At 40.3% G+C, this 16142-nt stretch overlaps 1 protein-coding gene across 11 annotated transcripts in view; it reads right to left on the bottom strand.

The window, feature by feature from the left end:
• agrn (agrin) overlaps window positions 1–16142 on the bottom strand; it is a 348754-nt gene that overhangs the window by 100105 nt on the left and 232507 nt on the right. For all 11 annotated transcript variants that reach the window (XM_084721694.1, XM_084721698.1, XM_084721695.1 and 8 more), the window contains one exon: window positions 3172–3393. In XM_084721694.1, the coding sequence (XP_084577820.1) occupies window positions 3172–3393 (222 nt within the window). The remainder of the gene's footprint in view (window positions 1–3171; window positions 3394–16142) is intronic.

Here is a 16142-nt window from a genome sequence, read left to right as displayed (position 1 = left end):
AGGGACCGCGGGCCGACAGACCTGCCGTCTACCTGCGGAGCGGAGCACGAAATTGAGTCAGCCCGCCTGCCCACAGACCAAACACTGCTCTCGCTCCATTTCCTGTTGGCATACATCCTTATGTGCTGGATGTCAACTTAGAGAAGGCTGGGAAGGGAAGATGACAGATGCAATATACAGGCAAGCAGAGAGGGAGACCTCTCCAACAACCAGCCCTGTCATTTACACTCTTAGAAATAAGGCTTCCAAAAGAGTTCTTCCTGTAAGACTGAAGTTCTAACCACAACCATATGCTTCTCGAGAACCCCTTTTTGAAGAAAGGGTTTGTCAAGGGTTCCATTAAGTGCCCTTTTCAACCAAAATATCCTTTTTGGAAGTGCTACAAGGTTTTGTTAAGGATTCTTTTTAACATGAAAAGGTTCTTGGCAGAATGCCTGGATGAGTTTTAGATAAAACCCTTAGAACATAAAAAGGTTTTTGGGACCCCCTGGGTGGGTTCTTGTTATCCCCTGGTAAGGTTCTGGGTAGAAACCTAAGATCTGGGTCCTTTTCCACCAAACTGGCTCTGGTTCTTGGAATTCTTGGAACCTTAACACTATCTAGCAAACCAGCCTGTGTTTCCACCAGTTTGAGAAAAACCACTGTAATCAAGGATGCCATCAACAGAGGGTGCTGCGCCATGCAAAACGACCTGCAGAATATGACACGCCCACCTTGGTTCCCAAAGGAATCCTGCTGTTTTTGATGAAGATGCTCAGGTTCAATGGTTCAAATTTAGATGAGGGAGCTGGGTCCGGGCTGGTTTCTGTTCCATTACACCATAGAAAGGTTCTCTGGGGGCCCTTTTCCACCAAATTAGCTCTGGTTCTTAAACTTGGAACCTTGGTGCATTAAACAACTCGCTTTAGCTCCTAAGGATTTTTGTGGTTCTAACAGGGAACCTAATTTTCAGGTTCCAAAAAAAATTATTTTTGGTGGAAATGCTCAAAGTGGTGCTTGAACTGGCAAAGTGCCAGTTCCTTGTTAGTGGAAAAGGGCCTTTTGAACCTCTTATAGGGGGTTCTGGGTGAAACCTTTCATATATGGTTCTAGCAAACCTTTCTATTGAGTTTTAGATAGAACACCCTGAAAGTACTCCAAGTGGAAACCCTTCTAAATGGTTGTGCCAGGAACCCCAAAGAGTCAATACAAAAAGAAGTTCAAACTACGATGAGCTTGTATAAACAAACTCGACCCATAAACTGGTTTCACATTTTAGGACAAAACAGTAGAGTACAGCAAAGTGAGACTAATTCAGTCGTATTGATCGTTCAGCTAACTGCTCAGTCCATCCACAAATACAGCACCGCGGAGGCCAACTCATTTTCATTGTTATGGTCTTCAAAATATGCAGAAAAAATCTATTGTAGTAAAAATGAGGTTACTGAGGGAGTCAGGCCAAGGGGCTAATAACCGCTGTACTTCTGCCCAGCAGTGTGTGTGAAAAGCGAATGGGCTTGATCGTAGAAAAGCAAGACTACTCAATCACCAATTAGAGTCCATGGGAAAATTGGCCTTCCAAGATGGCATTGAGCCATCAAGAGTATTCACTAAGTGGGTTTACCAAGCTGTAAAAATCTGTCCATGTGGCTGTGTGCCTGCACAGTGGATCTGAAGATATTTTTACCACTTGAAACTCTGCTGCCACTGGTGTACTTATGACTCGCTGATACTCGGACGCTGCAAGACAAAGCCAAGTGACTCATGAAGCCAATTAGAGACAAATGTGCTCTGCATTCTCTTTCATGTGGAACAAAGTGCATCTTTACTTAAAGGTCAAAAAAGGCAATGTGATGTCTGTTTAGAAGAGCTGATGAAGAGCAGGAGGGGAGAGATGAGGAACAATGGACAAGAGATCAGGAAATTCTTTAAGAGACCTGAAGATGTATGAAGTATTGTTTTAACTTTCTTTGTTTTAAAATGGGAAGCCCCCAGGGGGCACTATGAATACAACTCCATATATGCGTTAATTGTTAACGTCTATGGATTATAATTTGGCCTCTGGGTAATGTTGCACTATTAATTAATTTGATCTTAATTATATTCCACGAGAAGAGATCTTTCCCTACCTGTGAGCCAGGATTCACATCATGTCATAGTGATTTCATGACTGCAAGGTTGAATCTGTCTGCATTATGTTCCATGGCGCATTAGCACATACATGTGCTGTGGTTGGTAGCGCCATCAAACATTTTTGTTTTAATCAGTTATTTGTTCAGCTCTATCGCTGAGGCACTTATCACCCATGACTTATGGGCTTATAGACACTGGAAAAGGAAGTCTGGGGTTTGTATTGAGTAGCTGTGGGCCTTAAGACTAAAGCTGCAACATTTAATAGAATAGTTGATTAGTTGTAAACTAATTGCCAACTATTTTGATAATCAATTAATCAGTTTGAGTCAATTTATTAAAATAAGGCAAAATTCTAAACAAGAAAATGTATAATAATACTATTTATCGGGTTTCTTTACTCCTTTATAACAATAAACTAAAGATCCTTGAGTTGTGGTCAAAACTAGACATTTGAGCACATCATCTTAGGCTTTTCATAGACCCAACAGCTAATCAGTTCAAATAATCGACAGTGGAAATAATAATTAGCTGTTAGTTAGCCGCATCATGCACCAGCTGTGAGTTGTGTGATTTGGCCCTTTGATCATTTATAAATATGAAAAAAAGTATATCATTGTGATTTTATTTAAATAACTAACATTGTAAGTTTATGGTTATGTCTGGTGTTAAGCACAAAGGCACTTACTTTAAAAAGTCTTTTTTTCCAGGCTGTTTAAGCAGAGGAAATTAAAAAGAGTCAAACTGAAGAAAACAGCAAGCTGGATTACAAAGGCACTTTGTTTTAAATGTTAAAATTCTCAACTTTGTAGGTCAAACAGTAAATGTAAACATCTGGCCCCTCAGCACTTCACTTCTTTCAAAAAGCCCTTCTAAAAAAGTACTTGAATAGGCCTGAACCACAACTTTCACTTTGTTGTGCAACCCTGTGTTGTATAATAACTAAGACATTTCTTTTATAATGTGTAATTTTTTTTGTGTGGCATTCACAAATGAGGTGCCAGCATCTCAGTGTTTTGTTTGTTTTGTAGTTCTGCAGTGTTTTGTTGTGCAGTGACTCACCGCAGGGTCCTTTGTGCAGGATTTGAATGGTCCTCTGCAGGGCACAACCCATCGCTCGCATCTCGCAGGGGCTGCCATAGCTGTGGCCATCAGAGCCGCACACCGGGTCGGACGTTTGCGGGCAGGCCTCCGGGCACTCGCACACCGGCTCGTTGTTCTTGACCACACACACCGCCCCGTGATCGCACATCTTATTTGAGCAGGGGCTCGGTATGTTGAGATCTGAAGGGCCCACCACCCAAGAGATAGAGAGAGAAGTTAGATGAGGGATGCTGAACAAGGTGGATGGGAAGCGTGAGGAATATAAAGTAGAGGTTGGAGAAAGGTCTGGGGCTGGAGAGGGTGTAGGTGACGGGGAGGAAGGTTAGAGCATAGCTACACAGGGAACTGCAGGGTTTGTGTTAGAAAAAGGTTTGGGGACGAAAGGAGATATGATGGAATACGCAATACAGCCCTGTTCCTGTGACACCTCTGCTTCCTTGCCTTCCTATGTCATTTCCTCGCCTTTGTGCCTATCCTGATGTATCCTGAATCTTTGAAGAGTCCGCCGAATCCGGTGGCATGAGGACAGCGGATAAAAACATGGCCCTGGAGCACGACGGAGATGAAACAGCCGACGAACAATGGTCGCAGAGCCCTTTTTTCTTTCAGGCGAGTAAACGCCTGGATTAATTGACGTTCCCAATGTGCCCCTTCAAAGGCTGCCATTTGCATCTCAGTGAGAGCCACCGCTTCAGCCAAAGCTGGTTGAACTGACATGGAGGAGTGAGAAAAGGAAGAGGGAGAGAATATGTAGTGACTGGAAAAAGAGGGGGGAAAAAAAAGAAACAGGCGAGGAGAAGAAAGAGCCCTCTGCTTAATAATTCAAAAAAGGCAAGCTCCTGGGCAGAGGCAGATATGAAATGTGAACATCACAGAGAGGTGTCTGCTTCAGTCTCTGCCTCTCACGCACTCCAGCATGACTTCATTAAAACGAGGACTGGATTTTTGCACCTATGATTCCTGCTAGCGTCAGATGGGCGGAGGCCGGGCAGATGCAAACCAACTTGATCAGGAGTAGAAAGAGGAAACCTGAAAAACGGTCTGAACAAGCCTTTGATCACAGCCTCCCATCCTGACTCAATCAATTCTTTATAGCTTTATGTGTCAATGGAAGTGTTACATGGCATTGTGTGTACGGAGACAGGGTGCCAGTGTTCAGGGCTTGGCTGTGGGAGCCTTAAGGTAGGATGGAATGCACCCCGGTATCGAGAGTAAGCAAGAGACGGCAGCCTGGCTCCGTCGCGATTTTCATTTGGAAGGCTTCACGCATGAGGGACGGATCACTCAGCTAAATGTGGTGTGTCTGCAGATTAGAGGAAAAAGCAGACGGAGGCATCAAATAATTTTTGATGAGAAGTGCCGCTGAAAATTGAAAGAGGTTCATTTTACACCCAAAGAAGTCAGACAAAAACTTCTCCCTTCCTCTAGTCTACCTTTTGTTTTAGGTTTTGGTTAGCCGGGCGGGGCTGCTGTCATGGAAACTGCCCCTTGTAATGACACCACCCATGGCTCCATCATTATTGTGACCATTATGGGATTAGATGGCATCACAGGGGGGCAAACTCAGCTTGCTTTGGAGCCACACGATTCATTTATCAGCTCAGAAGTGTTCGGTAGTTCCTCTACTCGCAGCGCTAATGGGGTAAATTATCAACTGATAAGACAGAGGGAGGCAATTAGTTTCTTCTACCCTGATTAAATCGCTAGGGAGGGGTATGAGAGAAAATGTCACCTGAACATCTTAAGACCAATCCTGTGGACAGTTTTTTCACAACATGATAGAGTTACCGTTATTAAAATAGCAAAAAGTAAAAGTGAATAACGATGCACAACAAATATCAGCACATATCATTGAAAATTGGAACATATTTCCTTATTAAAATGTATAAAAATGCTTAACATGTGTTATATATTTTGTTGAGTTGTGTACCTATATTAATATATTAATATTATATTGGGGGGGGGGGGGGGGTGCGGTGTACCTCGTCCATGAACATTATCTCTGCCCGAGTTACGTCAGATAGCCATCTCATCAGCTATGGTGGTTGTTTATCAAGGAAGGTAACAACTCCCATGATCCCATGCTTCTTCACGACATCATCAAACTAGAGATACATAGCGGCAGAACTTACATATAGTATGTTTACTTTGAATTTTTAGTGGTGGGCTGATAACAGGGTTTCTGAATGCAATTTAAGATCTACTTCACATCCATACTGGCAAAAAGTACAAGAACAGTTTGCATTGGTCGTTATCGGATCAATAATGTTTTTGTTTGTAGTTATCACAGTCTGATCAATACAAATTTTCCCCAAAACACATTTAAAAGCGAGACTGAAGTCAATTTTTAAGACCTGTCAAATATGTGTTTAAGACAGTTTATCTGGTCTGTATTGGCCATGAGTAGCAAGTAATTATCAGTTACTGGTGTTGACTGAAAAAATCTATATCATTCATTATTAAAAATATAGAGGTATTATTTATAAGTCATATCAAGCAGCCCTAGAAGGGGGAGTGCAGGTAGTTCACTGTACCTCCCACTGTTTTTCCTACCAAGTTGTGGCTGTAATTGAACCAATCTTTCCGGATCTCGAGCAAGGACATCGGCTCGCCCACTTTGGAAAGCGAATGTTTCAATTTAGAAGGTGGAACACAGCTATTGATTTCTGTGTTTTGATGCCAAGCTGCCGTTTCAAAAGCGCTTGGAGGTGCTACATAAATATGTAAGCTGTTCAATGCTGCTTAATTTGGTACGGCTTCAAAAACAATTGATTCCCCGTGATCTCTTTTCAATGCCTTGCTCGCACGTGTGCGTGTGTGTGTGTGTGTGTGTAACGGTTGTAAGCTTGTGATCCGAGCTTAACTGTACAACCTTGGCCTCCATAAAAGTTCACCAGCCCACTTCCCAAGGACAGGCTCCTAAAACACAACTGCAGCCTCCGATAACGCCTTAGTCTGCCATTCCCTTTGTTTCACACACATAAAAAAGATGAAAGAATTCCCCTCCAAAACTAATTTTTTATCATCCTCCACCTCTGGGGGGCAAAATTTCTGCCTGATTTATTAACTAGAGACGGTGTAAGGAGGAAAAAAAAAAACACAAGACAAAACTCCCCAAGTGTAAAAATCTTATGACACAGTTAAAAACTGAAGCTGTCTCTTTCTCTCTCTTGGATGCAGGCAGGAGCTTTGAAATGGCAGCCTGTCACAACTAAGACTTGTGGGATGGTGTTCACAAGCCTGTTCCAGCTCGCTTTCTCTCCCTGGTCGCCTCCAAGACACTTAAATACATCTCCTTCATGCATGTATCAGTGTTTCTGTCAGGCGGCAGGTCCAGAATAAACCAAAGTTGCCAGGTTTAAGCCGAGCTATTTATACGTGAAAATTAGCTTGACAGTTGAATAGGAACATCTGGAGTGCCAAGCACATAAGCGAAGTAGCCAAGGCATTGTTTTAGTGGCTGAGCAGGTGCAGTGAGTGGTGTGCTGTGGCAGTGGGGGAAAAGTCAGGAGAAAAAAAAGGGAAAAAATAATCCAAAAACATGAATAATTCTTTCTAATCAGGGATTCTGCTCTGTTAGTGTGCACTCAGCTCTGTTTCTGTACCGCCACACTGCTTGAGAGGACTTTACAGAAAGGACTTTGGGTGTCACCTCAGTCTGTATTCTGTACTGCCAGCCACCGTGTAACTTTTCTTTTTTAATTAGTGTGATCTTTTAATGGTACACTATTGTGATAAGAGACAAGATGTCATCTTAGATTTTGGATACCGTCGTATCGTGACTGCTTTAAAAGCTGCATTACAGTTAAGTGATGCAATTTTCTCAACTTACCAGATTGTTCTAGCTGTTTATTTGTACATTTCCCTTACCCACTTAGTCATTATATCCACATTACTGGTGAATATTTATTTATGTAATATTTTGTGAAAGCACCAATTGTTATTCCTACATTATCATCACAATATCAAGGCATTTAGTCAATAATATTACCTGATAATCTACGGCAATGCATCATTTTCTATGAAATCATTATATGTTTGCACTATTTGAGAATTTACAGTATGTTATCTTTGAGAAAATGATATTGAAATTTTGGGGCTTGATATATCAGCTGATATTCTTTATTTATATAGATGTATAAAATCCAAAATCAAATGATGTATCACTGAAATAAATTATTATTATTATAATATAATAATATAATTGACCATATTTTATTGCAATATTGCAATATTCAATACATCTGTTCTGATAACTATATAAAAATTTTAAGGAAATTAAAATGTAAGGATTTAAGGAAAGGGATCAAATATGCATAAAATGATGCCTATAAAACTACAAAAAAAACGAAATAAAATAAAAACAATCTGCACTATGTTTTGTTTAAAAAAACATATACAATACAATACAGATATAGACTGATAATGATGATAATTCATATTACCAATATATCTGTCTGGCTCTAATTCTTAGACAAAATGAGCAATATAAGCCAAAGTGTGTATGTGAAGTTTCTGCTGTCCTTCACTAGAGAAAAAATATGAAGAGTCAGAACTGTCCTGTCAGGTGAAACTGACCCATACTGTATTTTCAGGGAAGATACCAAGACTGATATGAGGAGAAATGACATCAACTTTCACTCGTATTTCTAAGACTTAGAAATAAATAGAAAAAAAAAAAAACACAAATAGAACAATCTGAATTCAGAAAAAGTGCTGTATATAAATAATAATATCAGACAACTTGTATGCAGATATCGACAGACTGATATCAGCTGTGCTAGATCAATATTGGGCCAATAACATGGGCCGATCGAGAATATCAGCTGAACGATATATTTGTCTGCCTCTAATTCTAAAGCAGACTGCTCTATAAAAGGTTTATATGTGAAGGTTTTGATGTCCTTTACCAGAGAAAATAAATGAACATTTGAAGACTCAGAACTGTTCTTTCAAGAGAAAAAGTGGAATAAAAGAACCAAAAACATGAATAATTCTTTCTAATCAGGGATTCTGCTCTGCCAGTGTGCACTCAGCTCTGTTTCTGTACCGCCACGCCGCTTGAGAGGACTTTACATTCTGGGTGTCACCTCAGTCTGTATCCTCTCCTGCCAGCCGCCGTGTAACTTTTCTATTTTAATTAGTGTGGTATTTTAATGGCGCAGCCCAGCTTCAGGGCTCGGAGGGGATTACTTCAGGTTAGGCCGATCTGTGTCAACTCACCCTGGCAGAGGCACCGGCTGGCCTCGTCGAAAAATTGAGAGGACACGTTCCTCTGATGTCCTGATATCGGCTTACCTGTCCACCTGAAGTATCATTACTGCCCACTTAGCGGTGTTATCTGACGGCTAAAGTAGCGAGAATGCCACAGTGTAAGTTCTCAAGCTTAACAACCCCTCGTTATGGTGCCACAGCGGGCTCCGGGAGGACTCTGCTCGGCTGCTGGTTGCCGCAGTCAGCAGAGCAGGCGTACACTGTTAACCCCCCGTAACATGTCGCTGAAATGCTGGGAGATTATTTTGGCGAGAGCTTCCTCCCATCTCCGCTCAGCTCATACATATGTTAATTGGACTTTTCCCCCTCGGGTCCATGTGCAATTCCAAATCGTTCCCTGTATTATGCAGGGCAGTGAATCAGTGTAATCCAGGTGATGCTTGCAGTAGCCAACTGGCAGAGAGAATCACCTACAACAGCAAACCATTACAACACAGGACTCCAATGGGGCGCAGCCAATCTGCAGCAAGCCCCGCCTTCTGTGTTTCTTCACCTGCGGGGACTTTGATCTGACTCCCTTTGCCTCCCTCGCATTAAAAACATTTATGTATCATATTAGTCGAGGGAAAGGGAGGTGCAGAGAAAAGGCTATATTAGCATACAGCAAAAGGCATACCCGCGGGCTGTGTCTGTCTACCACTGAATACTTATCACAGGCGGAAGGTGAATCGAAGCCTCTTTGTGCATTTACAACTAAGAACATGCTGCTCTTCAAAATGGAGACGAGCAAAAACAGCGTGGGGAGAGAAGAAAGACGAGCTGAGACCACTGATCTACTGACATCCATCTATCAGAGGTGAGATGACAACTAAACACTGTTTGTCTAATGAAAACAAGTGATTTTAGCATCAGGGTGTGTACGCCTCAGGAAAATTTCTCAGACTGACGTAGAAAAAGAAGCAGGGCTGCAACTAACAATTATTTTTGTTACTGATTCATCTCTTGATTGTTTTCTTCATTAATCAATTTGTTGCTTGGTCCATAAAATGTCAGAAAATGGTGAAAAATGTCCACAATGACGTCCTCAAATGTCTTGTTTTGTCCACAGCCCAAGTTTACTGTCATAGAGCAGTTGTTCTCAACCTTTTCAAACCGTGACCCCCCACTGAATGATGTTGGTGATCGAGATGCCCGAGGATCTCAAACACAAAGACCATTGCTTTGATTCTCACAAACACTGCAACATCTATTCTAAGGTAAACTGTATCACTAGCACATGCAAAGTACTGTAAAAAAAAAAAAATACAGCCTCATTTCCCATCATGCCTTGTGCTAACCTGACAACTCCTTGAAGTCTGCTATTTTTACATTACAAAATAAAACCATCACTCTTTGTTAGTGTCTGTTCAGAACATGGCACTTTATTCTGTTAACTGTCATTTTTGTGCTGATTTAGAGTTTTAACCGTCAGTGAGGTGGCTGTTGCATGTCAGCTGTATTTGCGTGCTTTTCTTTTCTGTTGAATGTCTTTATGGGTTTATTGTCACTGTGAGCTGCTTCCTGGGCCCCCAGGTTGAGAACCACTGTCACAGAAGACTAAAGAAAACAGAAAATATTCACATTTGAGGGGATGGAATCAGAGAATTTGACCATTTTTTTCATGCATTGATTGTCAAATTGACTATTCTTCTGTTTATTGTCTCTGTATAAAAAGAGACTTAGAAACGCTGTTAAAAACATTTGATTTGGAAAAATATGATCATCCTTACAAATTATTGCTCATATTATACTGCAACACAACAACTTCAGCTTTTTTGTATTTCTAACTACTTAGAATGTATTTTTAATTATAATTCTACACATTTTATATGTGCAATTTGCAATACATTCAACATGTAATGATGATTTAATATTGTTTGTACTACAACTTTTTGTCTGTTGGGTGTGGATTTCATATAAACCATTGCAGGTTTCTATCTACATCCTCACATGCACTTGTATATTTTCTACATGTATTCTTCTTTTTGTATTTATGTGTGTGTGAAACAAAAAAACCTAAACCTAAAATAGTTGGTGATTAATAATAGTTGACAACTAATCATTGCAGCTCTATAGAGGAGTGAAAGTGGAACGACACAGCTCAACATTTCTTGAAGTCAGGAGCTACAGCATGAGGAAGTGCTCAGAAGAAACAAAATTAAATGAAAAATGTAGAAATTGGAAGAAGTGCGTGGTTGATCGCACCCCGGCGGCATGCAACACCCACAACGCCTTGAGTCACTTCTGACACCCTATTGACCCACATTTCTCTGCAATTTCAGCACAATGACAGCCAGCGGGCTGCAGTAAGTGGACCGGCAGTCCCTCGCTGCTGTCAATCCGGCTCCCACGGTACTTCCTCTAATTAACTTGATTAGGAAAAACAGCGCTGGTGATCTCAGGCTGACTTACACACTCGAGCTCCACAACTGTTTGTGAGTCCAATCACTGCAGCCGGCGGAGATGCTAATCAAATAAACATGCAAATGATAAAATATTCGGCACAGAGTCTTGACACCTAAGGTGACTGATTTTCCTTCCCTGCTTTGCGGAGCTCTTTGTCAATGACAATGTGTCTGCCGCTGAGTGATTTTGTGTTAACCTCCGGAGGCGACAGGCAACACATTTCAAGCAACTCGCTCACACTTGCATGAGTTTTTCTGTGCATGCAATCATACGCTCATACACACACACACGCATACACAGTCAGCTGTGTACACAAAATGACAAAAGAGCCATGAATAAAGAATTTCTGTCCACAAAAACTACTGTAGCTCTTTTCATTTGTTCACTTCTAGTATGGCTGCCAATGCATTCCTCTCAGACTGAGTCTGTTTTACAGAATTATCCTCCTCTACGCTCTCAAAAGCCATACCGCTGCTTGTATTTCTGTTTTATGAACAGCCTAACTACTACTTTAGAAACTCTCCACTTCCCATTCTACTAATACCAGACGGGAGGCCAGTACATCAACAGGCTCCAGGGAGCCGCGGTGAGCCACCTCACACTTCTGCTTCCACTGATTCAAAGTACTACTGAATATGCACTTACAGGAACTGAGGAAAAAACCCTCTGGGCAGGAAGTAAGCTGCGATGTAACTTGAGCCAAGACAAAAAAAAGGAATACTAAGTTTTAATTAAACATTTTTATTGTAAAAGTAATTAATTTTAAGCGCTCTAATTTGAAATAAATAGTTTCGTTTTTCCAAAAGGCTTATTTTGAAATGATTTTGAATGAGAATTACCAGTTGTATGCCTCCACCAGCCAGTCAAGTTGCAGTTTATGTCTATGTCTGTCCAGACAAGTGTTGTCACAATGCTGTAATTTCTTATTTTGATACCATAACTTGAAAAATATTTATATCTGATACAATTTTTGATACCACAAGGAAAAACTGACTCAACACTGAGGGCGTAACATTTCAGATTTTCATTAAAAGATATATATATATATAACAAGGCTATTACATGACAATGGATATAGCAAATGTGACGAGTGACGAGTGATGAGAAGAAGACAGCACTGTGAGTAAATGAGGGGAGGCGGGACTATGTGGGCACTGCAGCGTCATGTGTCAACTCACTGTCAAAGAGAAGTGAGAGCTAAAAAGTGCAGTTGGTCCCAGATCATCAATACTGTGAAAAATGTCTATTGAAAGCATTTTGAATATTCAGTATCAATATTTATCGATATAGATCCATAATTTTGACAACAATAGACCAGACTCATATAAAGCAGGTGTAGTGAAGAACTCTGAATGAATTTAATGAAAGGTATTAAGTGTGTTTTTTGGTGTTAAGTTATCACCATATTGACATGATTCCAGTTAGGTCTGGATCAGCTATCTGTGATTGGCCGAGTCCATCTCTGGCTGTGTTTTAGGGATTTTTTTTTTGTCATTTTATTTTGCTAAATTAAAGGTCTGCCTCTGAAGAACGAGTGAAAGCCACTGCTCAGGCACAGACTCTAATTGAGCGACACAATATAAACCCACTGAGCCAGAGAACGAGGAGGAGGAAAACAGCCTGTGCAGCCAGAATATTTTCACACCAAACACGGTGAATTAAGAGTTTTATTTGAAGCAAACCAGAGCTGGTGGTTGTAGGAACATTGAGAAAACTAATAAAGAAGGTTTTTAAGTGTTTTACTTTTTTTCTTAAGTATGATTTAACTGTGTTTTACGATGAGTTAACAAGGCAAATGAGTTTGTCTACACTCGGTAAAAAAGTGAAATTTGGATTCAGAAGGTGTACGGTTGGATTTTTCTGTTTAATAAGAAAAATAGGCATAATAATATTTCCTTTCATGACATTTTGTGAGCTTATCCTGTTTATTTATTGGATCCATCACACACATCTCTCGCACCAGTTGCTGCACTTAATGCCTTTTATTTTGCTGTTTTTTTCCAATTAGATGGGTTCCTGATCTTTCACATTTTGCTTCTCACTTCACTGTGGAGCTTCAGTTAACTGAGAACACTACTGTCCATTACAAACACAACTCTAAATAGGTATTGCACTATACCTTAGCATCACAGTCACACTGCTGCTCCTGACATCTTTTCATTCATGTGCAGGCAGTTCATCTAAGGGCCCAGCAAAAGCACATTAGGCAGAGTACATTAGACACAGGTAGCCATTAAACTATTTTGATCATTACTGGTGAAAGCACTTTAGAGAATGTGGCCCACTGTCTGCGTCGTTCTGGCCAAATTCATCAACATTGCATAGCTAAACATTTTCAAGTATTGAAATTCTGTTCATGAGCCTTTATAAAGGTCATATATGCTTCTATTCATATATGGTGAAAATAAATCATACATTTTTTGAGGCTGAATGTTTGACTGATGGTAGCGCTAGGTGACTTGTGATACTGACCCTAAAATTTGTTTCTGCATGTTTTTTGAATGTCTTTCATAAAAACTAGACTAGTCAGTTCTATCAGATACATGCAAGAGAAAAATTCAAGCACTTTTCAATCATTTTCAAGGTACCTAAACCAAAAACATGTAGACTCTCAAAGCTTTTACTATTAAATCTAAATGGATTTTTTTTTATTTCAGTGGCCATGTAAGTCAGTGTAGCTCTGCTCCGTGCCTGGTATGAGATGCCAGGAAACAACAAACAAATATAACAACAGGACTGCTTCATTTAAAATGTTACAAGATTTTTGGTCTACTTGACTGACTGTCTAGACAAACACCAGATTGTGTTGACAACTATCTTTTAAAGAGTATATTCCTAAAATTGAAAACATGCATTTAAGTCTTTGTACAAACCCTGGAGTGAAAAAAGGAAAAAAAGAATGAATGTATTGCACATATTTGTGTTGGACTACTGTCTATGTCCCCTTAGGGATGTTAAAGTTTTATTCTACTTTACTCTAAAAGCCTTTGAAAACATTAGGGTGCCAATGTACCATTACTTGTTCCTCTAAATATACAGTAGCTGTGTAATTATCACAACATTTCTGCTACAATAGGCCACGCCGCACACACACTTCCTTGTTTAGTTTGTTGTCATAGACTGCCGCGCTGGCATCATACGGTGAAAGAGGAAAAGTAGGACCTCATAACTTCAGTCTGAAAATATTCTTTATGTGTTCCACGCAGCGGAACGTCTAATCGACACCATCTGTATGGATTTACAATCAATTATAAATTAACCACAGCAGATATTTCATGAGTTTTAATCAGACTGATTAAAATTCCAACCCAGTCATCATGATCGCTAACATGATAGAAATCAATTCCAAAGTAAAAAACAGATTCTCTTTAAGAGTAAGCAGCTGTGTCATCTCATCTGCTCGTCTGGTGATGACAAACATCTTTTCTTCCTCTAATGCCACAGGCCTCTCACATACTGTCTCCGAATCCAAGGCTGCAGACCTATTCCATTTCCCAGCATCCCGCTCTGATTCACTTCCCGCAAATCCTTCACAGCCTCACGTGTTCTCGGACATCTTGAGGATTTGTGACCGCTCCCGGATGTGAGTTAATCAGCTAAACGCCACGTGGCGTCTGCATCTCCAAAGTGAAGAGCTTTAGATATCAATCAAATTGTTTTCAGCACAGGACAGTAGCCAGGACATTATAGACATGTGGGTTCTTTGCATGACCGTTCTATCCTGAGGGGAGCGCTGACATTAGGCGCTGTCACCCACGTGAAAAAGAGATTTACGACGGTGTCAGAACTGAAGCATTTCATTCGTTTGACAGCTGGCAGGGTGATCGATCAGGCCGCCTCACGCACCACTCAGCCAATGAAACACAGAAAGAGATCATTATTTATCAAATAATGATAATTTAATATATCAAACTCTTTCCTTTTCAAATGTCTCAAACTTTGTCTGAAGCCTCCAAAGTCAGTGTGTGTGTGTACTATGACGACACAGCGGTCATTGTGCAGTCGTCTTTAGACACTGCTAGTTACTGTCAGAGCACGATCACAATAGAATGATTACACACACAATGGAAGTGTGTGTCTCACACTGTATACAGTGTGTGTCTGTGTGTGTGTTCCTGCCGCGTGATCGGCATGGGCTATTGATCGACAAGTGAGGCTTTTCATCAGACATAAAGACACACACACACACAGACACACACACATACTTCACGGATCCCTTGGGTGTCTGTCAGTGTTGTGAATATCTAAAGTCTTCTGAGCACTGCTACTACAGAGAGGAATTTACATCTGATCTGGACTAATGCACTGCAAGTGAAACACATGACAAGAAAAGAAAGAAAGAAAGAAAAAGAAAGAGGGTTCCAATGTGGGGTTCCTCAGGGTAGTTGGTTCGGACCTCTCCTCTTTTCTATATTTACAAATGATCTCCCTTTAGTATTACATAAAGCAATAATGGTCATGTATCATAACAGCAGCTGAATTGTTAAGTAAAATATTTCTACAACAAAATGTTTGGGCCTAAACATGCTGGGCAGCGATCCTCAAGTAAGCTAACTAGTTGGTGAAAAGCCAGTAGAACAAGCTGAAAAGACTAAACTAAACCGTAAAAACTAAAAAGTTGAGACAACTCAAAATTTCAAGGCAACTTACTGCAACAGGTCGTCTCAATATTTTTTACAGCGTATATTTTGGAGCTAAAGTTGAAAAGATCATTGCTGTTACCAGGAAACGTTCTTGGCATGCAACATCAAACACTCTGTCTCTACTACAATGCAGTCTTCTGACCGTCTTCAGGCATGTCTTAAATCTTAAACCACTGTACTTTTCTAACTAAGCAGTGTGCATCAGAAGCAGACATAACCATTTGACCATACAGGCTGGTTTAGGATATTTTATACCACCCAGACCTACGACTAATCTCTTCAAATCTATTGTAATTTATAGAGCCATTACAGGATGGAACCATGGAACCAAATCCCATCATTAAAAAAAACCCCATCAGAGTCACTTTTAAGAAAACATTAAAAGAGTACTTAACACAATTAACTGCATGAACAAGCACTAGATGTTTTATGTTGTTTGTAGTGTGTAATGATTTGAAAATTGACTTTTTAAGTAATTAAGTTGTTGCTGAATGAGTATAATGTATAAATTTTTTGTAAACTTGTGTTGAACATCATGGCGTTAGCTAATGGGGATTCAAAGAAAGAAAGGAAGAAAGAAACAAACAAAGGGAAATAAAGTTCCAGTTCCAATACGTGCATGGACAG

Source organism: Lutjanus erythropterus, chromosome 6, assembly GCF_056507025.1.
Source record: "Lutjanus erythropterus isolate fLutEry1 chromosome 6, fLutEry1.hap2, whole genome shotgun sequence".
NCBI classification, from domain to species: domain Eukaryota; kingdom Metazoa; phylum Chordata; class Actinopteri; order Lutjaniformes; family Lutjanidae; genus Lutjanus; species Lutjanus erythropterus.
This window is presented reverse-complemented; position numbering and strand designations above follow the sequence as displayed.